The sequence below is a fragment of the Vombatus ursinus genome, unplaced genomic scaffold (assembly GCF_900497805.2).
Source record: "Vombatus ursinus unplaced genomic scaffold, bare-nosed wombat genome assembly UNPS02014773.1, whole genome shotgun sequence".
Classification (NCBI taxonomy): Eukaryota; Metazoa; Chordata; class Mammalia; order Diprotodontia; family Vombatidae; genus Vombatus; species Vombatus ursinus.
Genome location: NW_020954551.1, coordinates 15,693,624 through 15,719,363, shown reverse-complemented (window position 1 = coordinate 15,719,363; position 25,740 = coordinate 15,693,624). Strand labels below are relative to the sequence as shown.

The 25,740-nt window shown below is 40.5% G+C and overlaps 1 protein-coding gene across 1 annotated transcript in view; it reads left to right on the top strand.

The window, feature by feature from the left end:
• FRMD4B (FERM domain containing 4B) overlaps window positions 1–25,740 on the top strand; it is a 209,913-nt gene that overhangs the window by 164,980 nt on the left and 19,193 nt on the right. The window contains exons 13-17 of the mRNA XM_027863670.1: window positions 18,729–18,805; window positions 20,899–21,037; window positions 21,711–21,852; window positions 23,821–23,954; window positions 24,047–24,166. Of these exons, the coding sequence (XP_027719471.1) occupies window positions 18,729–18,805; window positions 20,899–21,037; window positions 21,711–21,852; window positions 23,821–23,954; window positions 24,047–24,166 (612 nt within the window). The remainder of the gene's footprint in view (window positions 1–18,728; window positions 18,806–20,898; window positions 21,038–21,710; window positions 21,853–23,820; window positions 23,955–24,046; window positions 24,167–25,740) is intronic.

Here is a 25,740-nt window from a genome sequence, read left to right as displayed (position 1 = left end):
GGGAAAGGAGGGAGTGTGTTCTGGACTTGGAGGCCATCAAGTCCAACCCCTTCATTTACAGATGAGGAAATTAAGGCCCAGAGATTGGCCAAAGGTCACACAAGAGCCAAGACTTGATCCCAGGTAGGGATCCACTGAGAGAATACTTGGGAAGTGCCTGTGCACAGTTCCTGGCACCTAGGAAGTGCTTAATAAACACTTATTCCCTTCTCTTCTCCTACCCCACCCCCCCACCCCAATTTTTGCATCTGGCTCCATGAACCCATGTGGTGTGTTGTGCTCAGGAAAGAGTCAATAGGCCAGTTTGACTTCAGCGATGCACGAAAAAGAGGGATGTGAAGTATGACCTGAAGGGACCCCAAAGGCCAGCAAGTTCAATCCTCTAATTTTACAGATGAGGGAACTGAGATTAAGGAAAGTTCAGTAACTTTCCCAAGGTATTCTCAAGGATTAGAAGCAGAATTTGAACCCAGGATCTCTGATTACAGAGTGAATGCTCATTCCACTCTACCATACTAGGATGGAGACAGATCTTCAGTTGGTCACAAAACATTTACAAGTGCCTACTACGTGCCAGGTGCTGTGCTAAGCTAAGGCTGTGAAGGTCCTTAAAGCTGTGGATTTTGTCCTTTGTCTTAGGGGCAATAGGGAGCCATTGAAAGTTTTGAAGTAGGAAGGGTGACAAGCTTGGGTCGGTGCTTCAGCGATTTCAATTTGTCAGCATTGTGGTAGAAGGATTGGAGAGGGGCAAGAAGGAAAGCAGAGGCCTGCCCTGTGCCGACAGTCATCCCCTCGTCATCACACAATGTGACTGACGTATCAGAAAGCCACGTAATAACAGACCTGCCGCGTTATCAGAACCTGACACCAGGGCCTTATGTCACACCTCTCACCTAGATCCTGCTTTCATGAGTATTAGAAAAAGAGCCAGATCCTTCATAAAGCCAACCTAGTCATCAAACTCAGCACTTATCATCTTCAAAGCATTACCAGCCCCATCAATCACTCCTCTCGATCTACCTCCGAGTTATGAAAATCAGCATAACCCATACATTAGGGTTGTGAAACAAAGACGGAGACAAGGGACTTGCCTGGGGCCTCAGACGGACTGGAGCAACCCTGAGACTGAAACCCAAGTCTCTTGGATGGCGGCCTATGGAGGCTTGGTTACCTCTTATCAGAAATGATCAAGATAAATAATGAAGCATCTTCAGGAGGCCTCAACCCACCCTTTTTAGAGAAGCTACCAGGAACTGGTGCTCTTCCAAGCTGATGTTTAGCAGTTTGGGTAGGGATGCCCAATGACCAAGATGCATTTGCATCAGAATCACACAGAAGGGTTAAGACTACACTTGTACATTCCACTATTTACAAAGTGGAACTGCTACTGGAAAGTTGCATGTGAAGCTCACTTATATAAATGAATCAATAAGCATTTATTAAGCACCTGCTCTGTGGCAGGCACTGTGCTAAGTGCTGGAAGCAAATCACACTTTATATGGACGGGGGAGATAGTCATTTAAGAGAATTCTCTAAAGCAAAGAATCATTTAAGATGCAAACAGCTCCCCTACTCCACACCTAGCTGCCTCTTCTGTATATCAGGATTTCTTTACATAGTTTTGACCTAGATTTTTAAAAATGGATTATAAATGTCTCTCTCCTCTCAACTCCTACTTTTTCAGAAATCTATGATTTTCTTAAAATGAAGTTATTGTTGTTGTTCAGTCACTTTTCATTCATGTTCAACTCTTAAATGACTTGCCCAGGGTCACACAGCTAGTGTAAGTGTCTGAGGCCAGATTTGAACTCAGGAAGATGAGTTGTCCTGAATCCAGGCCTGTATCACCTAGTTGCCCAAGGTCTTAAAATGAAGGCCTGAGTTCAAATCCAGCCTCAGACACATGATACTTACTAGCTGTGTGACCCTGGGCAAGTCACTTAACCCCAATTACCTCACCAAAAAAAAAATATATATATATATATATATATATTATATATATATAATATATATATACACATACATACATACATCCTTTTTTTGTTTTTTTTGTTGTGTCCCACTCTCTGTGACCCCATTTAGGGTTTTCTTGGCAAAGATACTGGATTGGTTTGCCATTTCCTTCTCTATCTCATTTTACAACAGATGAGGAAACTGAAGCAAACAGGGTTAAGTGACTTGCCCAAGGTCACTCAGCTAGTGTCTGAGCCAGATTTGAACTCAGGAAGATGAGTCTTTGACTGCAAGCCTGGTGTTGTATCTTGGCTGATATCAATAAAAGAGTAACAAAAACTGAGTTTTGCTGATAGGCAGAATGCCAAAAAACCCTTTAGAAATCTTTCTTCATAAATAATCATTCATTAACCCAACAACCTCATTTTATTACCTACAGAGAAAATATTCTCACTAATATTACCACCTCCTCTTTTGCTTGTGAATAGCAGACCTTTTAAAAAAGAAGTTTGCATTGTAGGGACTTCTAATAGTAGTATGACAAACATTCAATAAGCTGGTCAGTATTTTTTTTTTTTTTTTTGGGTGAGGCAATTGGGGTTAAGTGACTTGCCCAGAGTCACGCAGCTAGTGAGTGTTATGTGTCTAAGGCTGGATTTGAACTCAGATCCTCCTGACTCCAGGGTCAGTGTTCTATCCACTGTGCCACCTAGCTGGTCAGTATTTCTTGAGAGTGACCAGAACCAGATCTGCACATTCACTCTAAAGTCTAGATACAAAGGTGAGAAATAATATGCCACCTGATTTTTGTTTTCAGGCTTGCCCAGTGCCCCAGTTTCATTTTAAGAGTTTCATTCCACTGAAACATGGCCATAAACATTATCTTACATGAGCTCTCTTTTGCCTTAGTTTCAGTAATAGTAAGTGGTCAAGTCAATATTTATTAAGTGCTTACTGTATGCCAGGCATTGTGCCAAATGCTGAGAATACAAATATACACACACCAAAAAAAGATAGTCCCTGGCCCTCTAAGGGCTTACCTTCTATTCTAATGTGGAAAGACAACACCTAAAAATGTAAAAGGAGCTGAAGAGGGGACGTAGGGGAGAGATGAAGGTACAGTACTTCACCACATAAATATCATAAATTAGATGCCAAATTTTTTTGCAAAAATGTAGGGTGCAACTATTATGTGAAGCTTTTTGAAAAAATGTGCCAATATTACTTAAAAATCATTTATTACTAAACTGTATCACTGGCAAATGAACTGTACAGTTTAGCTAGCGTGGGAAGACACAAATCTTACCATGTCACATGACTTACGGCAGCTTCACCTGTCCGCCAGCTACCCTTGTGCCTATGGCTCATTAGGTTGAATGACAATACCGTTAGTACTGCAGCTCTCTAAACAAATCACATAAGTCAGCTTCCAGAAATACACTAACAATGCACGCGCACTGAGAATTCTAGACTCACAGCTCACAATGCATGAGAGATAAATGCATATCCCTATGCCACTTGTGAGTACATTGCCGTTCTGTTTACCTTTCAAGCTGCGTGATGAACACAATTATACCGTGCAACAGTTACACAATGAAAGCCAATTTTTGGACTGAAAAAAAAAACCAAACCCAAAAAACCAGCACCCAGGACGCAACGATTATGTGGTGAAATATGGTACCAGGTATGGAGGCATTATGGAGAAAAGTCTAGGAGAGTCAAGAATGGATGGAATCTATGGATTGGGACATGCATTTGACAGTGGATTCCCTGATCATCCTCCCCCTACATCTTCAATATTTACTTCTTTGAGTTATTTCTGGTATAGCTAGAAAACCTTTCCTCACTACTTAGGGAAAGGGTAGAGACTGGACGTATGATTTCATTGTCACACATTGCAAAGAGAAGAATTGTCATCAATTAAGATAATTTATAGCTCTTTCTCTCCCCATTTTCCCTGTCTCCCTCCCTCCCTCCTTTTCTCCCTCTTCCGCCTACCTCTCCTACTTCCTTTTCCTCTCTCTCTCTCTCCCTCTCTCTTTCCCTCTTCCACATAGGGAAACATAAGCTTCATAAAATTCCCATGGGCAAAATAAGTCTAAAGCAAACTTGCTTCAGATTTGGTAAGAGAGAGGAATTTAGTAATTTAGGATTTAGTAAGAGAGAGGGTGGCTCTGTAATTTCATAGTATAGGGAATTCCCTGTGTCAATGCAAGGCAGTACCTCCTCTACAACTTAGAATCTTGGAGAATTTTCTGTCACCCTGAGAAGTGACTTGGCCAGAGTCACACCCCGGAATGGTCTGCATCAGAAGCAGGGCATACATTCAAGTCTTCGTGGATTCAGGACCAGCTCTCCACCTGCCATACTTGCTACCCTATCATACAGTAAATGAAATATTTTCTATGAGAAACCACAGGCAAACAAACCTTTCCTAAAAGATTAGATATATGACACCAAAAATATAAAGCAAACTGCTCTGAATAGCCAGTAAATACCGATTAACATTATCTAACAGCAGCAGCATCCATACTGAGAATTTCCTTTAGGGATGGCGTGGGTGTCAGTTGTTGCATTCAAGATGTTTTCAAATCATTCTGACAGTTAATAATAAAAACAGATTGGCAGAGCTCTTGGGTTAGACAGTGTTTGACCTATGGTGCTTATCTCATTTGATCCATAGAAGTGTCTCTGAACTCAGAGGTTGAGTAGTAACAGTCCCATTTTGCAGATAAGGAATACAAGTTAAGTGACTTGCTCAGGGTCACATAGGTGGCACATCTAAGAAATGAGAGGAAAATCCAAGTCCCATTGCTCAAATATTCAGTCTCCTATGAAACAGTCCTACACCATTCTTCAGTTCTTTAAAAAAAAGTTTCCATTCTTATATTCTTTTGGCTTCCCCTTTTCCCACAAAAATTTGAAGGTGGATTTGGTTTTCACTTACTCCTTTAAGAGATCCCAAATCATTTTAGGCTTTACTTGCATGCCAGATGTTGTGCCATTTTGAGAACTATAATTACCTCTACTGGGTCCAGCTTAGAGAAATGAAGGAATGCCTAATTTAAAGGTCAATTAAGATAGAAATAGGAAAGAAAGGAAGATCCTGAGACTAATCCATTTCATAGCTTCTCTATATAGATTACCATGCCAAATTGATTGACTAGAAGGATGGTCAAATTAGCCAACTCCAATGAAATAAGGTTCCTAATGGAAGCACTCAAGCAGGATTAGCTGCCATGTTACTTTCTTGCCTTATTAAAATTAGGTAGCATAAAGACCAGACAAAGGGAGGAAAGAGAGGGGTTAATGTCAATGAACCATTGAAAATTATAATTTATTCTCAATTAAAGTGTCGTTCCAAGATAGAACCATAATGTATGCTGTTGAAATTAGTGTGGTTCATTTCAGTCATTCATTCCTTGATGACGAGAGCCATTTGGGTTGGGTCTTCATTTTAAACTATAACTCAATATTTTTACTATGAGAATACCTCTGATGTTATTTATACCAATCTATTGATTCTTGTAATTATCTGAAGTCCAATTTGTGGTAGGCCAGGGAAAGAATATCCACTTCAACAAGTATTTCAAGTCAGCAAGTATTTATTAAGTACCTACTATGTGCCAGGTACCCTATTGACCTCATGGCTAAAAAAACTGTACCCCACAGTTACTATTTCTAAATCCAGTGGTTAATGAACAGATGCTATACCCAATGAGGAAGAGATTTGGAAAAAAGGTCACTGGAGCCCCAAGAGTGATCTAAGGACAAGGTAGAAAGTCCTGTGCCAGGACAGAGCTGTTCTCAGGGCAGCGACTGAGAGGTGTTGGCAGGAAGGAGTAAGTGTAATTCTTCTACCTGAGTTTTCTAAGTGATTTAATATACTTTATCTAGGTCACAGAGATAAAGAAAAGGATCATAGGGTCATAGATCATCTGTTTCATCCCTTCATTTTGCAGAGGAGGAAACAGGAGCAGAAAGGTGGTGGCTTAATTATTTCACATAATAAGTAACCAAGCAAAGATGTGAACCCCTTTCCTCCGACTACCAATCCGGTCCTCTTGCCATTCTGCTTTGCAGTAACTCACTCGCTTCCTTCTACTGATGCCTTTGGTGCATGTTGGCAATGGCCTTGGTTTGCCATTCAATCAGCTAGTCATGTGACTTGGGGCAAACCATTTAACCCTTCCTATCAGTAAAATGAGGACTATGATTTTAAAATAGCTTCTATTTAGAAGACCTAGACTGGAGTCTTGGTTCCTTTGCTTATAACTGTGTGACCTTGGGCAAGTCACTTGAGTTCTATGAGTTTCAACTTCCTATTCTGTAAAATGAAGACATTCATACTTGCACTAGGGTTGGGGTGAAGAAAGCACTTTGTAAAACTTACTATCTTTCATTTAGAGAGGTGGATGGCTATCAGAAAAATTAAGCGATTCATTCAAGGTCACACAGTGATCCAGGGCCTAGGACAGATGACTCTAACATGGAACCCTTGTTTTCAGGGCCGCAGCATCAATAAAAAATAATAATAATCTCTGTCGTGCCTACTTCGAAGGGCTGATATTAGGAACAAATTAATTGGCATTAATTGGAGATGGAGGGAAGAGGTAGAGACTTGTTCTTAGAGAGCTCTGAAGAATAATCAACTCTCCTTAACCTTGATGTCCTAACTGGGACTCAAATTTCAATTGTTTGAATCCAGGGAACACCCTTCATTGCTGTCCATTCATATCCCACAACACCCTGGGGCATGTATGCAAATTAAAAATAACGATACAAGATTATAGTCTTTAGCAACCCTTACTTAAAAGGATGGTAGGAAAATATTGCGTAGATACTTATAATTAATTATAATGATAGCAAGCATTTCTGTGGTACTTTTATGTATGCAAATTGCTTTACATATCTTCTTCCATCCTCTCAATGGCCCTGGGAAGCAGATGCTATTCATTATCCCCGGTTTACAGATGAGGAAAACTGAAGCTGAAAGAGGTTGAATGATGTACACAGGATCACATAGCTAATAAGTATCTGAGGCAGAATTTGAACTCCGGTCTTCCTGACCCCCAGGTCCACCACTCCCATCCACTGTGCCTCTTGATAGTCAGAACGCAGTACTTCTAACCTCTCTGTCCTCCCATTCTGTGACATTCTTGTCCCTGCTCTAACCAGGAATGCTTCAGAAAGAATTCACTCAACAAGCCAAAGGTTTTTCTTTACTTTTCTTTTTTTTTAAATGCCTCAGCACTATTAGTGCCATGCTTGGCCCATCTTTTGTCTCTCCGTTTTATGGGATTTGCAATCCTTGACGTCTTTTTTTCTTCCCCTCTCGGATGAGTCATGCTGGTGACAGACTCTAATCTATACATACACACCAGGTGTCTCTCCGCTGCCCTTTGAGGTCATCTGTCATTTTGATTACAGAAATTCTTAACACTCGAGAACCTGTTTCTCTTGGTTCCCTGCCCCCTTCCTCATTCACAGCTATCTAAAGCTCCAGTCCAATGTTCCCAACCACCCACCAGACTCTACTCTTAAACAGCCCATTAGTCCCACAAACTCAACATGACAAAAATCAAACTCATCCTTCACCCCCTTCAGATCCAGCTTTCTTGCTGGCTTCTGTTCAGGCCCTAATAATAGTCTAAAGGGCCACAGATTCCCCACTGCTGCAAGGTACTCATAATTCAGTACTCAGTCATCTTTATCGCCTTCCTCTTCCTCAGCCTCATTTTAACCTTACTGCCACTCTTCCAGTTCAGGTCTTCATGACTTCAGAACGTTAAACATCTGTGTTTTTCTCATAGTGGGTATTCTCCCCACAGGCCCATCCCAGCTCCTCTCTCTTCATAGATATTGCTTCAGAGTTGCCCCAAAATGCAGTGCCCTCTGGCCAACCTATTAATGAGCCTCTCTGAATTCTTTGCCCTTTTTTGTATTCTCAGAATAATTAGCACAGTGCTTGACACATGGCAAACAATAATAAATGCTTCTTCATTGACTGACTTAAGTTGGCCCTTAGACAGCATATATCCCACCTATACATACTGGTGTCCATAGAGATAGCCTTTCCAGCTTGGCCAGCATTTGCATCCCACTGGTATTGCCTTCAAGAACTTGGACCGTGAACCCTCCATGGAGAAGGAGAATCATCATCACAGCGTCCAATCAAGACAAATTTTCATTGCGTCTTGGATTATTGCAATGGCCCACCCAAAAAACTGTCCCCATGGATGTAACTCAAAAGTCTCCAAATGAGCCTTCCCCTTTGGTCATGTTATTCCTTCACCCTGAATATGCCCTTCCCTAAGTCTGCCACAGCAAAGTTAACTTGAGAGTCAAGGTCTCAGATCTGATTGCCTCCCTCTTTAGGAATCCTTCATTCATCTTCCCAACAAAATGTGATCCCTTCCCTCCTGTGGAACCTTGTAGTTTTTTTTTTTCTAATGCTATGTCAGATCTTGTTTCTAATTACTGTACAATTTTTTCCCTTTTCTTCTTCACTGATAGGCTGTAAAGTCCTTCAGATTAATATAGAATAGGCAAACACTCATTGAAACAAAAGTTTTGTTTTTGTCTTTGTTTTACTAGTGCCTGGCGCACGTAGTCAGCGCTTAATATATGATTCTGGATTGTTGTTGATTGATTAATGATCTCTGTCTCTTCTACTTTATCCATTGAAGGCCTAATCCCATAGTCAGTGCTCAATTAATATTTTCTAGGTTAGTTTTTTTTTGTTTCTTAGTTTTCCAATAGCAATATGTGAAATGAATTATAATATATGCTGATGGTATTTGAAAATTTTCTAGTAGATTATAGATTTAGAGCTGGAAGAGAGCTTGGAAACCATTTAACCTCTTTTCCTCATGTAACAACTCAGAAAACTGAGGTCCATACAGGTAAAGTGACTTGTACACAGTCACATAGATAAAAAAGATGAAGAGACAGGCTAGATAGACCCTAGGTCCTCTGGCTTCAAATCCATTGCTGTTTATATCCACTGATATTTACCTTATCTGTAAACTAGAAAATGTTTGTTTTTCAAGATTGGGTACTCGTGATGTACATTTTTAACGTTTACTCTATTTCAAATAATAATTAATTACCTAGGTAGCTTTACATGTGCTGTAAGGGTTTCAGAGTATTTAAGAGTTACAAATGTTATCTCATTAGATCATTACAACAATATGAGGAAGTAGGTACTATTATTACGCCCATTTTACAGATGAGGAAAATAAAGTTGATAGAGGTTAGTGACAGCTAGTAAGTATCCGAAGGCAAGATTTGACCTCAAGTCCTGCTGGGCTTATCTAGTGCTCTCTCCAATACATCACTTAGCTGCCTGCCTAAATGCATTGTTTTTTCCCAAAAGAAGAGTATGAGGGTAACCCAGTTTTATGGGTCACCAGGTAAATGGAAGTCTAAAAGCTCGATTACTGAGCTATGATTCCCCAGGTAAGGTGGTGAGCCTGAAGTAGGCCAAGTTTCCCATGAACAATAGTCATAGTGAGATATGCTAGTCAAAGCATAATAGGCAGGAGGAAAATGTCTTTAAGATTATCATCTTCCATTATCTGATTTCCATAGAGTTGTTGTTCAGTCCTTTCAGTTGTGTCTGACTCTTTGTGACCCTACGTGGGGTTTTCTTGGTAAAGATATTGGAGTAGTTTGCTATTTCCTTCTCCAGCTCATTTTACAGATGTGGAAACTGAGATAAACAAGGTTAAGTGACTTGCCCAGGGTCACACATCTAATAAGTGTCTGGGGCCAGATTTGAACTCATGGTAGCTAACATTTATATAGTGCTTGCTTATGTGCCAAGGGACTGTGCTAAGTGCTTTACGAGCATTATTTTGTTTGATCTTCACGACAGCCCTGAGTGATAGGAGCTATCCCCACTTTGCAGATGAGGAAACTGAGGCAAACAGAGGTTAAGTGACTTGCCCAGGGTCATTCGAGTAGTATATGTCTGAGGCTGGATTTGAACTTAGGTGTCCTTCTGTCATCCCTGGGGCATTTTAGAATAAGAAAAATCTCTTTGTTATAGTTAACTTGTCCACGGAGCTGCTTTTATAAGACTGAGTTCAGTGTCCCTAATCTATCCCCGAAGCTAAATGAATTGGGTAACATGTACTCACACACTCGTTCATTATTTCCTGTTTTCTTTTCTTAAAAGTATAGGTTGCATTTGACTTTCAGGAAGCTACTTACCTGGTCCTTGTTCTAAAGGCAGTCATGTCCCCTTTTCTCCTGAAGGACTTAGTGGAGAATAAACATGCTGATTCTGTTATGGCTTAAAAGTCCCCAAGGGGATGGATGGTGCACACTCTGGTAGAGTCACTCAGCCCTACTGGCCAAATAAAGAACAAAAGAGATTGGGTGGATGAGAAAGAATATTGGATTACAAAATGTCAACAATTGTCTTGTTTATCCTGTTTGTAAAGTGTATAATTAAGCTTTTCTCATGTCAAAAAAAAAAAATCAGATTTCTTCAAGGAAAAGGCTTCTGCATGTTCATTAGTAGTGTTCTGGGATTTTACAGGATCATAGATTTAGAGCTCAAAGGTACTTAAAAGACTATTGAGTCCAACCCCCATATTGTAGAAACTGAGGCACAGAGAGAAATATAGCCCAGGGTCACACAGCTAGTAAGTATCTGAAGTGGAATTTGAGCCTATGTCTTTCTGACTCCAAAGTCCAGTGCCCTGTCCACTATACCACACTGTCTTTCAGATTGAATTACCTTAGAGACCAATTAGCCCATACCCCTAAAATAATTTGTACTACGTACAGCACCCCACTTTTCAGAGCTACCTGCTTCACTTTGGTAGGTCTAATGATTAGAAAGTTTTTGTTAACATCAAACCTATCTTTGCAACTTATGTATTTTCTTCCATGCATTTTTCTTCTTTTGGGCATGTCACTATCACCAGCCTCTCTCCCTTATAACAAATAAATCTGGTACAGCAAAATAAATCCACCCATTGTGTCTGAAAATATCCATGTCATTCCACATCATGAGTCGGCATTTCCCCAACCGAGGTAGGAAGTGGGCTTCTTTGATGGTCTTCTGAAGTCGTCATTGGGCCTATCCTCTTCCGAGCATATCACCCTGTCTCATTAGGAGAACAAAAAGATGGGCAGATAAAGCAATGTGTAGGGAAAGGAGAAGAGCATCTGGAATGATTTAAGAGCCTGCTTCCTCCATCTGCTTGGAGAGATTCTGGAGTAGAGATGTGGACAGAGATGGACATTTTCAGATATAACTCATGGGTAGATTTGTTTTGCTGAACTAGATTTATTTGTTATAAGGGAGAGAGGCTAGTGATAGTGATGCCCAAAAAAGAAGAAAAATGCATATATTCAAAGGTTAAAAAGAAAAAAAGAATTCACAACATATAGAAGCTATGCCCTAATTCCAAGGCTGATCTGCTTCTAGCAAGCAAAAGAATAAAATGTTGGCAACAGCAAACAAGACAACGTACAAACAGCTGTGTACTGCCAAGATAGCAACAGGATAAATTGGGAATAATCAACAGAGGGAAGGCACCAGTGTTAAGGGGAACCTTCTCGCAGAAGGTAGGATTTTAGCTGGGACTTGAAGGAAGTCAGGTCAGGAGGTGGTTCAAATCTCACCTTGGACAACGACCAGTTCTATGACCCTGGGAATGTATGCCACTGAACCTTTCTGAGCCTAGTTTCCTCATCTGTAACATGGGGACAATTGCATCTGTGTCCTGAGATTCTTGTAAGAATCAAAGACAATCATGTACATTAAGCACTTTGCAAACCTTAAAGTCTTGTATCAGTAATGAGAGGAAGCATGGTCCCCTTGAAGGAGCCATGGTTGGAGTCAGAGACTCAAATCCAAGTTCTGAGTCTGCCCCCAAATATCTGGGTCACCTAGGTCTAGCTCAGGGGTGGGGAACCTGCAGCCTCGAGGCCACATGTGGTCCTCTAGGTCCTCAAGTATGGCCCTTTGACTGAATCCAAGCCAAAACGAGGAGTTTGGACAAGATGGCTTCAGTGGTCCTTTTCTGCCCGTAAGTCTATGGTCCTGTGGCAGCTATACTGTATTTCACTGCATCATCGTCACACCCTGTTTTTTCAGTCCAAAAATTGGTTTATAACTTTTCATCATGCAATCATCACATGGTATAATTCTGTTTATCACGATACTTACAAGGTAAACAGAGCAGCTATGTATTTACCAGTGGCATATGGATATACATTTATCTCTTGTGCATTGTGAGCCGAGAGCCTAGAATTCTCAGCCCATGGCATTGTCAGTATATTTCCAAAACCCAAATTGTGTGGTTTGTTTAGAGTGCTGCTGTACTAACGGTATTATCACTAAACCCAATGAAGAGCCGTAGGTACAAGGGGAGCAGGTGGGTAGGCAGAGCTGCCATGACTAAGTCATATGATATGGGGAGACTTGCATCTTCCTAATTTTAACATATATTCGTGAGTATTCCATGCATCCTAATCTTGCACCAAAGACAGTTTAGTAATAAATGATTTTTAAGTAATACCAGCACAATTTATTTTCAAAGCTTCACATAATGGTCACACCCCACTTTTTTTGCAAATAATTTGGCATAAAATCTGTGATGATTATGCAGTGAAATATGGTAATTATCATTATCATCTCCAAGGACCCATTCAGCTCTTCGATCTTGTGACTATCATTGAGGCTACTCAGTAAAACAAACTAAGGTCTATGACTTTGGTACAAGTTTAAAAGAGGCACCAAGGGGGACAGGACAGGACAGGACAGGACAGGATGGGATACTTTCATTCCTCCAACAGACAAGAGCATGAATGGTAGTTTCATTTTGCCCCAAGGCACTATCATGTGGTCAAGCAGGATGAGTCACTGGTGAATGGATAGATAATTTTATGACATGACACAGCTGCGATCACCTCAGATTTAGTCATTTCCAGGTGAATTTACAGTTTAATAATTAACCTGCTAAGTTTTTTATCTCCCTCAACCAAGCCACTACTAAAACTTCCCTTTTGTCATCACACAGCACAACTAGTTGTTAAACTGCAGGGGGTGTGCACTTGGCTTTTATCCAAGTTAAAAATGCCCTTTTACCTCTTTCTGTCAGGGACTCTCCTTGGTTCTTACATTACTTCAGGGAGATTCCCTTTGGCAGTCAATGTCACACACTTCCTCACCTGCTTTGTTTAGTCTGCCAAGGACATTCCTGCCCTTTTTGAACCAGTGGGAGTTCTCTACTTCATATCTAGGTGTCTTACTTTCATTTCCCGCCCTTCCCCCATCCTTTCCCTACCCTGTCCTTCTTGCCTGACCCATGTCTTCTCCAGAAATAGAAAAGCAAGTTTCTGTCTGGAGGGTGTATCAGCAAATTTGAAGATAAAGTCAAACGAAAGACCACAACCTGTTCAATTACAGGTTTTAGGGAACCTGAGACTCACACAATTTTACATTCCATTTTTTAAAAAATAGGACCTATAATTTTATTGATATAGGGTACTTCCAAGGAAAGTTGGTCTATTCGTACACACTGTTAAACTGTTCAGTAACTTACTGTCTTAGAGAGTTGCTTGGAATATTAAGTTTACCTGATTTGCCCTGTGTCACAAAATCAGATATATGTCAGAGACTAGACTGGAACCCGGAGTCTCCAGTTAGTCTTGATTCCAAGGCTAGCTGTATCCACTAAGCCATGATCCCTGCCTTGCTATTTTCCATCTTAACATTAAAAATAAATTTAGAATTATGGGGTATAGAGGTAGAAGGGATCTTAGAGATCGTCTAGTCCATCTCTTTCGATTCATAGATGAGGAAACTGAGGCCCAAAAAGGTGGAAGTGCTGCCCAAAGGCAAGCAGTGCCAGAGCCAGGATTTGAAATTAAATCCTCTTCTCAAAATCCTGGGCTTTTACCCCCAAGCTAGGCTGTTTTAAGACCATTTCATACAGCTCATTTCAGCTACTCTCCAGCTGTAGCTTAATTATGCTCTTTGGTGTTTTTTTCATTCTGCTTGGTGTTAAAATTTTCCCCCAGCCTCAAAAATGTTGTTCACTGTGATTTCAGTAGAAGAAAAACAAACTTCTTTCATTTTTCTGATTCTATAAAAGTTGGTTGGGTTTGCTTGGCTTGTGGTTGCACACAGATTGTATAAGGGGTAGTCAACAAGTGTTCACCCTCTACAACATTAATTTTTTCAATAAATCACAACTGCAGGGCATATTGCAAGTATTTTAAAAAGATCTACTTCTTTTCTCCAGCCTTAAAGAGGAAGGCAATATGTTCTGATTACAAACCTGCCATCAAAATATTCTAATTATTTCTAATCTCTGCTTTCAAAACCTATTTTTGTTTCCTTCACCCTAATAATAATAATAATTTTCTAAAGCCTTGATGAGTTTGTTTTTAGAGTATGATTAGTAACCTTGGGGATAAGTTATTTCCCTGTTGTATTTTTTTTTGTTGTTATCTATCGGCAATAATAATGCAAGTTATCAGTCTCACCTTTCTTCTCCCCTTTCTCAAAGTGCATTGCAAATATTATCTGAGGTGTCTTTATCTCCTTTCCATTTTATACCAAAGGGGACTTTTTTTATTCTAGAAGGCTAGTATAGTAGAGGCTTAGGAAACCTGAGTGCTAGTTCAGAGACTCTACATCTTAACTCAGAGACTCTTAAGGTGTTAGAGAGCATCTCTCCCACAGTCTCTTGATGTTTCAGTTGGAGAAAGGAAGACCTAGGGAATTTTTTTTCTTTGCAAATTTATTTTTCCCTAAGGCTAATAAGAACACTTCTAAAAGATACAGATTCTAAAGCAAATAATGGAAGCTTACTTAATAAATACTAATCAGTGATAATGCCAGTTATGCTTCTAACAAAAATACTCTAGTTCTTTGCAAGTCTTCTGATAATGTAGCAGACACAATGTTATTTTTGTCTTTGTACCCCACTGCCTAGCACAGTGCTTGGCATGTATAGATACTTAATAAATTATTTTTGATTGACTTGAAGTCTTCCATTTTCCAATGTATTTCAATGAAAATAAGAGGAATCTCAATCTGAGCCTGGAAATTAAGGCCCGGCTAAAATGAGCCCTCTTCTACATCTGTGAAAATGTACTTATCAACAGTCTGTAATATGAGGCCCAATTTAGTATTCACCAATTAGTAGAAAATGTGAAATATCTTGTACTATTCCCTGTCTGGCTGTTGAACCTTTACCTTTGGCCCAAAGGCCAAGGTGTTTTCTGTTTGACTATGTCATCTTTCAACCTCATTCAAATTTCCTTATTATCTTTCTATATTTCCTTTGGATGATTAAGCAATCAATTAATCAACAAGCATTTATTAAGTGCCCTTTATTTGCCAGACACTGTAGGGATACAGAGACAAAAGTGAAAGTCTACAACATGTACACAACACCTCTGTTCCACATGGTTCTGATGCCTCCTTTTGTCACAGAATTTTGAAATTAAAAGTCACTGCAGTAGCCATCTGATCTAAAACATGCCCCCCCCAAAAGGAACCCATATTATAACATACCAATAAGAGGTCATTTGGCCTCCATTCGAAGTCCATGGAGGAGCAACCCATCACTTCTCAAAGTAGCCCATTCCACCTTTTTGGTAGTTATAATTTTTTAGGAAGTTCTTCCTCATATCAAGCCTCAGTTTACCTTTTTTAAGCTTTTGCCCATTGCTCCTGGTTTTGCCCTCTAAACCAAGCAGAAGGGAAAAATTTCTTCTTCCTTCTCTTTCCATTAGATTTAAAATGTTGGTACCATAATGTGGAGTGGCATATCCCAGAAGGAAATAACTTTCTCATGTATCCCCAGCACCTAGTGCAATGCTTTGCATGTAGTAGATGCTCAGTGATGCTTGTTGAATCATTTTTCTATTTGAAAATGCCATCTATTAGCCTGATTCAAATCTTCTTATTGTACTCCCTGTAGCCTTCGGTTTATCCTGAACAACTCTGTTGTCTTTATCAATGTGTCAATATATCATTCACAGAATTTTTAGGATTGGAATATCTTTAGCAAAACACTCTGGAAATAATTCTTCAGCAGCTAGGCTGGACTCAATATGAGGTCTCCTTTTGAAGATTTCAGATGAGAAATTTCTTGCGAACATACACACACACACCAATTTCCATTTAAATCATGTCAAGTTCCCTAATTAAACAGAAGTCTCTGACTTGTAGGCTGTATTTTTTTTGGGGGGGGCATGTAAGGAAAATGTTAAAAAAAAAAAAAGAAAAGAAAGCAACCCCAAAACATCCTGAATGGAATCAAAAGAGATAATGTTTCTTGGTTGTAAGTGATAAGGGATGGGGGTGGGGGTGCGGTGTCAGTTTTAAGAGATCTCATTTCAAGTGCAACCTTGGTTTTTATGTGTGTGGGAATGGAGTTAAAGGAAAACACAGCTGAGGCTGCAGGCTAACTCTTCCTGTCTAACCTGTTCATTTCCAGGGTGAGTCAGCCCTGGCCAGAAATGTGCCTTCAAACCAGCTTCCAGTGAAATCCATATGGGAATTCCAACAAACTCATTCCCCTTGATGTCTCTAAACAGCTAATCTCCTTAAAAACACATTCTCTCTTCCTCCCTCCCACCCCCCATCTCTGTAGAAATCCTCCTGGGGGGGGAGAACACTGTCTGTCCCTCCTAGTGTTCTCTCTTTAGAGGGAAGGAGTGGAATGGGGAGGTGTCATTCGAGAGAGCTGCTGATGTCAGTAATGTGTCAGCAGTGGGAGGTTAGGTCTGTGAAACCGAGTTACACCTTAGAAAGTGTGTGATGAAACTGAGGCCAGAGCTCCTTAAGGAAGCACTGTAGGTGGGGGTGAGAGAAGAGGAGAGGCAAGGGGGCTTTCCTTTCCTTCCTCAGCTACTCTAGAAGATTGGGGATGTTTCAAAGGATCACATTTCACTGCTGGACCTTTTAACAAATAGGTATGTTTTTTTAAAAAAACTTTTGTTTTGTTCGAGTTTTCCTCTGTACTCTTTGAACTCAGAACAGGTTTAGGGGTGTAGATGGCTGTGTGTGCCCTTGTGGAGGGGAGCACAGAGGGAGAGTGCTCTGTGTTTTATTTTTCTGTGTGTGTTTGTGAGGAAAAGAGCCAGGGCAATTGTCTTCTGTGGTTACATATTCATTCTAGTGAATACAACATCTTTCCAGGCACTAGAATGCCGTTGTAAATTCTTACCCTGGAGACTTCAGTAATAGCCTGTAGGTCCTCAAATACTGATGCATTCTAGTTCAGCAGAAAAATTCCAACACTATTTGAGCAGCCAGTAACCTATTCCTATAAACGCTTTTTTCATCATGCTTTTAAAAATCCAGCCATCACCATTCTGAACTCAAGCAAGGGTCTAATGATGGCATGAAATGTATAGACTGATTATTCAACAAGAATCAAGCTGAGCTTTTTCTTTTCTTTTGCAAATAAGGATTGAACTAAATGGGACATTCTGAAGTTCAGGTTCAGTGGGAGAGCCCCAAGCAACCAGCCGGTCTAGACCGAAACCATTATTAATGAACTTGATAACAGAAGTCCATTTAAAATGGAGCTAGGCATCTTTAATTTCAGGAGTCAGGTGCTTTCATCAAGGCTTGTTCGGTTTTCATGCAGACAGCGCTAATTGTTCAGGATTAAACATTTCATGGGATGAAATAGTTTAATAATAGATGAATGAACAGCAGTCAGAAACACTGTTGGGATGCCCTCTTTGCTGTTTTCCTTTACTGAGGAGGGGATACCATCATTTACTCTGCATTTTTGCATATAATTTCCACAGGTTGCAGGGGGACGGAGCAGGTGACAGAAGACTAGGGATACCCCACAAATAGTAGGAGCTCAGTTTTACTTTCACTTTGGTACTGCAAGTTTCTGACATGTATCCCTCCAGGGTCCAATTGAAGCATTAGTTCCTTGGGGTCTATTTCCCTTAGCTTTGAGAACACCAGCACATCCTGACCATAGATAAGAAATGAGCTCCAGATTTCGCCATAATCTGGAGGGATTTAATCATTCTTACTAGCTTAGTTCAGTCAGGCTCAAATTCTGGAAGGGAAGGGGAAGGGCAGCAGAAAAAGTACTGAAGACTGTCTTGGACTTAGCCTTTTGGGTTCTGATCATCCCCTCGCTCCCTCTTCCAGCAATCTGGGCACTACACCTTCTGAGTCTTCAGGCTCTCCTATCTGCAAAATGAGGGGTTTGAAAGTCATTGATCTTATCTCTCATTTGGGGGTTCTAGTTTGCATTTTATCTGCACGGGACTGGAAATTAAATGGCACAAAGGAAACTTATCAGCGACGACATAAAGTACATAGTAGAAGATTATAGCTAGCTAGATTTACAGTTAAAATCTACACTCAGCTCAGTGGTGTGCCTTTCTGGCATGATTTTGATAAGAAGAGAGCTGGATTGGAACCATGTTTATGTTCTCATGGGTTTGGGGCTATAAAGACTGGGAATACAGATAATGGATTTATCTGTATTTATTCACAAATTGGGTTCCTGGTGTTTTAATAACTAATTCACTTTCTTATTCTCAAGGATCTACAAATGACTTAAACTCCAAGAGCCTTCTTCTAGTTATCTGTAAAATGGAAAAAGTATCCACAGAGCCTACCAACTAAGGTCATTGTGATACTCATGAAATAATAGATGTAAAGGACATTGAAACTTTTAACAGGACACATAAAGGTCATTATTTAACTTTTTAAAATTGAAAATACTTTTGTGGTCTGTTTTTTTTTTATTGTTTAGTTATTTCAGTGGAAACAGCTGGAGAACTTATATTTCCGTGAGAAGAAATTTGCTGTTGAAGTTCATGACCCTCGCAGGTGAGAATTACAATCTCATTTTCCTAGATGGAGAGGGATTGATTGTTTTGAAAACTAAATTGAAAAGTAGCTATCTAATTGAATTAGTATGACTTTTCTCCATTTGTACTGTTTCTGGTTGTTAGGATTTAGTTCTTACAAATGAATGAGAAAATTCTGATTCATTGTTCATTGAGAGCTTGGAGGTGGGGAAGAGACTGTGGTATGCAGGGGAAAGTGCATTGTACTCAAAGTCCGAGTCAGAGGCTGACTGACAGTAACTCCTAACTCTGTGATTGTGGCCAAGTCACTTTGCCTGTTGGAGCCCATTTCCTCATCTGGAAAGAATACTATCAACTGCCTGACAGCATTGTGGAAGGCTTCCATTGGATAATACATGCAGGGTGTCCTCAGACTTTTGGAACACCTTATGTAAAGAACTTTGTTCCAAAGCATCAACTTTTCAATTTAGGTACCGTGGTCTGTTTATAGAAACTTATAATCTGCTTTAAAATGATAGGGAAAAAAAAAACAGGCAAAAACAGGCAATCAAAGAAAAGCCCAAGTCTACAAAAAGCTTTTCTCCCATTAGGAAAAACAAAATAAACCAAACCATGCCTCTCTGGACCACAGTTCAACTGAAAACCATATCTTGTGTTTTTAGGAGACAGCATGGAATTAGATAGAGTGCTGGGCTTGGAATCATCCAGATCTGGGTTCAAATCCTACCTCTGCCATTTATTAGCTGGGTAACCAAGAACAAATCATGTAATTTCTCTGAACCTCAATTTTCCTCAGTATCGGAGAAGAATAATACCAGTAGTTCCCTTCTCAATCAGATATTGTGAGGCTTCCATGAGATAATATATAGTAAAGCTCTTTTATACAGATGCCATGTATTACTATTGAGTGTCTGTTAGGTGCCAGGCACTATGCCGTGTGTGTGTGTGATATAAGGACAAAAATGAAGCTGTTGCTGACTTCAGGGAGCTTACCTTATGTCAGAGGAGATAATATCAGCAAAAATAAGGAGATGCAAAACAAATGCCACATAATTTGGAGGGGGATGGGTAGGGCACTAGCAGCTGGGGAATCAGGAAAGGCTTTATAGAAAAAGTGATGCTGACATGGATTTTTGAGGGGAAACAAGGGACAAAGAGGCCAGAATACATTCCAGGCACAAGAGGTAGCCAGTGCAATGGCACAGAGACAGGAGATGATGGATATCACGAGTGAGTTACACCACCAAGGTCAGTTGGGGTTCGCCTGGAGAGTCTCAGAATGAGAGGACAATGTGTAATCAGGATGGGAAAGACTAAAAATAGAAGGCGGTTCTGGTGTCATGAGTAATCAGAGCTCTAGGCCACCAGTTTTGAAGATTTTAGTTACAGATCTAGCCCTGCCATTAATTCCCCCTTTCGAGCTTCAGTTTCCTCATGTGTCAAATGAAGGGCTTAGTAGGTCTTCAGGATCTAAGATCCTAATGATAAATCTACAAAATCAGTCCCTTATCTTCTGTGTTCCATTTTCTTGGATATAAAATATCGGTAAGCCCCTGCTTCTTGAGAAGTTTATGCATCAATAGAGGCTTTTAAATAGGGCCCGTCCATCTAACTTCTAATATACAATCGTCACCTAGCTTTTTTCAGAAACTGTCAGGCTCCACAAGGAGGAGGCATTACCCAAGTTAAGACTTAGCTCAGAACTCATCCTTCCAGCACCCCACAGCTGCTGATGCCTTCTTCCGTCTTTAAGATCATCTTCCCCTTCCACTGTGTATATCGTGTACAATTTGCCTGTTGTCTCCCCCGCTAGAAAGTAAGCTCGTTGAGGACAAAAACCATGTTTTTGCCTTTCTTTGTATCCCTCATGCTTAAGAGAGTGTCTGGGATACGGTAGGTGTTAATAAATGCTTGTTAACCAACTTTTTTTTTTTTGGCATGAAAAGAACAACTTTTGAAAGGGTTGACAGTAGGAAGATAATAAGTGATTTCAAAAAAATTAACTCACTAGGCACATTTTACCTGGTGCTGGGCCAGGCCAAAGGCAAATAATTGGTTTTTTTCCCCTTAATGAAAGGCACATGACTTTAACACTCATCCTGAATGTTTTAGAATTTCGGTATCAAGAAGGACCTTTGGGCAGAGCGGACTCTTCGTGCAGACCTGGTATGCCAACGCTTCTCTCATCAAATCCATCTGGGTGATGGCAATCAGTCAACACCAGTTTTACTTGGACAGGAAACAGAGCAAAGTAAGTTCGCAGATGTGTTATTGTAGGGAGGGAAATCTAACTCCCTTGTTTAGTTTCTAAATAGAGGGTATTATTCAATTGATAAGTTACTTGCAGAAGAGAACATGCCAACAATTAGTTTTCTTCTGACGACCCTGCAGTCTTTTTTAAAGTTTTCCTGAGGGAGGGAAAAAAAAAAGATGTAGAAATGTAGAAATGCGGGAAAACTGATATATAGTTTACATGCACCTTAGCATTTGTGTGTCCTCCGTAATATCGTCGAGTCAGTGGACTGTGAAGCTATTATGATAATATGAGTAACGAAAAAAATTATGAAAAACCAGTCCAAATCTAACAATGTGTATACAGCATTCTGGCTAACAATTTAAGCACTGTTTCTTATCCACAGGACCACTTGGGACAAAGAAAATATCATTAAGTCAAACCAACTTGGATCTAACAATGTATACAATGTTCTGACTAACAGAGCATCCGACATTTCTTGGTCCATAACCTTCCTTTTCCCTCCCCTCTACCAAGAGGAAGGAATCATCTACCCTCTAAGACCAATCTTGGTCACTTATTTAATCTGAGACTTGCCGTCTTTTAAACTGCATTCTCTGGGACGTTATCATTTTTTTCCCTCTTATCATTAGTTGGGATAACAATAAAGAATTCTCTTTTGGCCCTGCAGGCAAAAATTCCCTCCGCCAGGAGTTTAGACGACATCGCCATGGACCTCACTGATACAGGCACACCAAAGGTTTCCAAATTGGTGACTCTGGAGGCAAAAAATCAGTTCATCATGGCAAGCAACGGCAGCTTGATCTCCTCAGGTGATCTATCAGATTAGAACGGTTTCTAGTCCCTTCTTATTCTGCCCATTCTGACTTTGTTTAGTCCTAGGCCTTTTAAAATGCACTGCCTTAATCTTGGCAGTCTCATGGAATTTGCACTTGTGGTCTCCCTTTTTTTTTTTTAACTGTATTTTCCAATTAAGAAGAAAATACAATGTGGTTGATTGTCCTGCTTCTTGGCATAATTCTGATTGTATGACCCTGGGCAAGTCACTTAACCTCAGTGCCCCCAACCTTTTCTCTTAAGATCGCAGGTTACAGAGGAGTTGCCAGTCCACTCTCAATAGAGGGAATGTTTATGAGAATTCCCCGAATTGATGAAATCACATATCTGACCTCTCAAAAAAGAAAACTCAGCAAAAGAAATAGCAAATATTAGATTTTTAACATTGTATGAAATTTTAATGTGACTGAAGTGGACTTTTATCTTTCAAATCTCTTTGCTTGTGAGCCTGTACTTATAACTTTGTAGGAACTCCTCATCACTTCTCAATTATAACATTGCTGTAGCCTCCTGACTAGCCTCCCTGCTTGACTCTCTTTTTTCCCGCCACATCCATCCTCCACGGAGTTGCCTAACAAAATGTTCTTAAGACACAGAACAGGTCACTCTCCTGCTTCACAGTCTTCCACGGGGGCAGCCAGGTGGCGCAGTGGATAGAGCTCTGGCCTTGGAGTCAGGAGGACCTGAGTTCAAACGCGACTTCAGACACTTGACGCTTACTAGCTGTGTGACCTTGGCAAGTCACTTAACACTGATTGCCTCACCAAAAAAAAAGTGTTCCATGGCTCCCTATTGTCTCTGAGATAAAATAACTCCTGAAGCTGACATTTAAAGCCCTTTATAACTAAGCTCCTACCTACCTTTCAACACTAATTCATTTTATTCCCCTTCACGCAGCCCATGTTTTATCAAAACTGAACTGCTAACTCTTTCCCAAATGCAAAATCCCATCTCCCATCTACAAGCTTTCAAAAAAGCTGTTCCCGCATGCCTGGAATTCACTCCCTTTCTCACCTTTGCCCCTTAGAATCCCGTGTTGCCTGCAAAATTCTACTTGAGCATTGCTTTGTTTCCTGATCCTTTCCCAGTTTCTAGCACCCTCTCCCCACCCCCACCCCCAAATAACATGTATTTTGTATATACTTTATGTATATATGTGCTTGATAAAATATAAGTTTCCTGAGGTCAACAAATGTTTCATTTTTGTCTTTGTATTTCTATCTCCTGGCACATAGTAGGAGCTTTGTAAATACTTGTTGAGTTGAATGAAAGGGAGCAATCAGATTGTCTTTACGCTGCCACCTCCCATCCCCATGGACAAATGTCTCCTTACATCACCTCAGAAAACGAAACCTCTTCTCAGGGCAATTTCAGAAACCCTCCTTATTTTATCACGGTTTTCAAGAAAGTGAAACACAATCAAATGGAGCTTGGCCTAATGGATGGAGTTACTGGATTTGTGATCCAGAAGTACCCAGTTCAGATCCTACTTCCGACTCTTTGCTATCCATACTACCCTAAACAAGTCTCTTAACTATGCTGACCTTCAGTTTCATCTGTAAAATAGGGATAATAACAGCACCTCCCCTGCAAAGTTGTTCTGAGGTGAAGATTAGATAATCCACATCAAGTGCTTTGCAAACATTAGAAGCTCTATGTAAATATAGCTATTATTATTATTACTCTTATTCAGGCCTGTTTTAGCACCAGCGTCTATGCTATGCCCAGAATCATGAGAAAATGTTCTGCTGTTTCCTTTGATTATGTTTAGAAACAAGGAGAGAAGAAATAAGCTCTCGTTTAATAGCTGGTTTTGGCTCTATGGCCTTTGTTCCATACAAAGGAAGGAAATTTGATTCTCAAAAAACTCCCCTGCTCTCCTCCCCCCAGCTCAGTTTCTTTTTTTTAAACAAAGAAATAAATAATCGACCCTCTTTCTTCAGGTTCTCAAGACTCAGAGGTCAGCGAGGAACAAAAGAAAGAGAAAATAATGGAACTGAGGAAGAAAGAGAAGCTTCTCCAAGAAAAACTTCTGAAGAAAGTGGAGGAGCTTAAGAAGATTTGCCTGCGAGAAGCAGTGAGTGTCCTCCGCTCCTGGCGTCCTCGGAGCCTGTTTTGACACTTGGTTTAGTGACACTAATCCTATCTCACTTCCTTCCTGTTTTATAGGAGCTCACTGGTAAGATGCCAAAGGAGTACCCACTGAATTCAGGAGAAAAACCCCCTCAGGTCAGAAGGCGTATAGGCACCGCATTCAAATTAGATGACAACTTGCTTCCCAGCGAGGAGGTATGGCCCTTGTCTTGGAACACCTTCTCTTGGAACGGCTCAATAGCAGCTAAGGGGAAGGATAAAAATTGCTGCGTGTTGGCAGGCCCTGGTCGGCCTTTGGCTCTTCATTTATATTTGCTGCCTTACGTTTTGATCTCAGCTGATGAATTAAAACGAAATGGACACAATTGGATTAGTTGTTTCCTTTAACCAACAAAACAGGAGCTAAAATATAAAGCCCTGAGATGAAAATGGAGATTTCTCTCTTCCCTGAGCAATTTTCAGGAAAGAATTACAGATGCCCCCCCCCTTCCCCCCAAACAAGAGTAAATTGGACCTGTTTTTTTTTTTCAAAGATAGGATCATGCCTATGGACTAGAGTTCACAGTGATGTGCATGGAACCCCATGGAGGTGCAGCCTAGCCATGTGTGGTAGTGATGAAGACACAGTGAATCTCTCTGTGCTTTGGAAAAATGGGAGCTACCCAAAAAAAGTCTGATAAATTAAGAAGCAGTGTGGTCAGATGGAAAGAGCGCTGAATTTGGAGTCAGACGACCTGGGTTTGAGTTCTTTTTCAGACTCACTGTCTTCTCAGGTCAGGTTCTTAGATCAGATCTTCCTGATCTAAGGCTATTATCCTATGAAACTGGCCCCATCATGAGAGTGGAGACCCTCTCGAGAGAGAGAGAGGTGATGATGATAGTCTCGAGATGCAGAATGAGACATAACATTTTGTAGATACGGCCCATGTGGGAATTTGTTTTGCTTGACTGAATATTTGTTATGTGTGTGTTGCTTTATTTTTCCTTCCTTTCTCCCTCCTCCTCCTCCTCTTTTCTTTTTCTCTCTCTCTTCAAAAAATGGGGATAGCAATAGGGTAGCCAAGAAAGATGGTTATTGAGGCCCCAGCAGAAGGAAACACAGACAAGCAGGACCACGTTGAATTTGTTACGTACTTCAAAAGAATGACAAACTATACATGATAGAGACCTGCAGCTCCACATTTAATCCTCCTTTTCTCTTTTACTTAGCATGTGGTGATGACTGTTTGGTGGGACCATTTTAAGTGCAGATTAATTTAATTTAAAGGCGTTGGGAGGGGCCCGAGTTTGAATCTGGTCTCTATGGCTGAAGTAGTTGTAGTTTTTGGAGCAGGTCATTCATGAGCCTCTCAGAATCTTTCTTTCCTCATCAGTGAAATGAATTAGAGAAACACACCAAGAAAGATAGGGACATGATTGCCTTAATTTGGCAAGTTAGAAGAACAATAGCAGTTTACACCAATGCAGTACCTTTAAGTTTACAGATTGTCTTCACGTACAGCAAGTCATTTGATTCTCACAAACCACCACATGTGAGGTTGGCAGGCAGGTACTGACCCATATTACAGGTGAGGAAACAGACTTAAAGAAAGGAGAGCCATGACTTATTCATGTAGCTGGTCAGTGGTAGACCTGAGTCTTGAACCAAGGCCTTCCATCTCCCCAAGTTCAGCATCGTTTCCATTCTGCTTCATCCCCTTCTCTCTCCCTCAGGAGCATTCCAATGAGGCAAAAGCCATAGGACTCCTTGTACTTGATTCTAGAATATG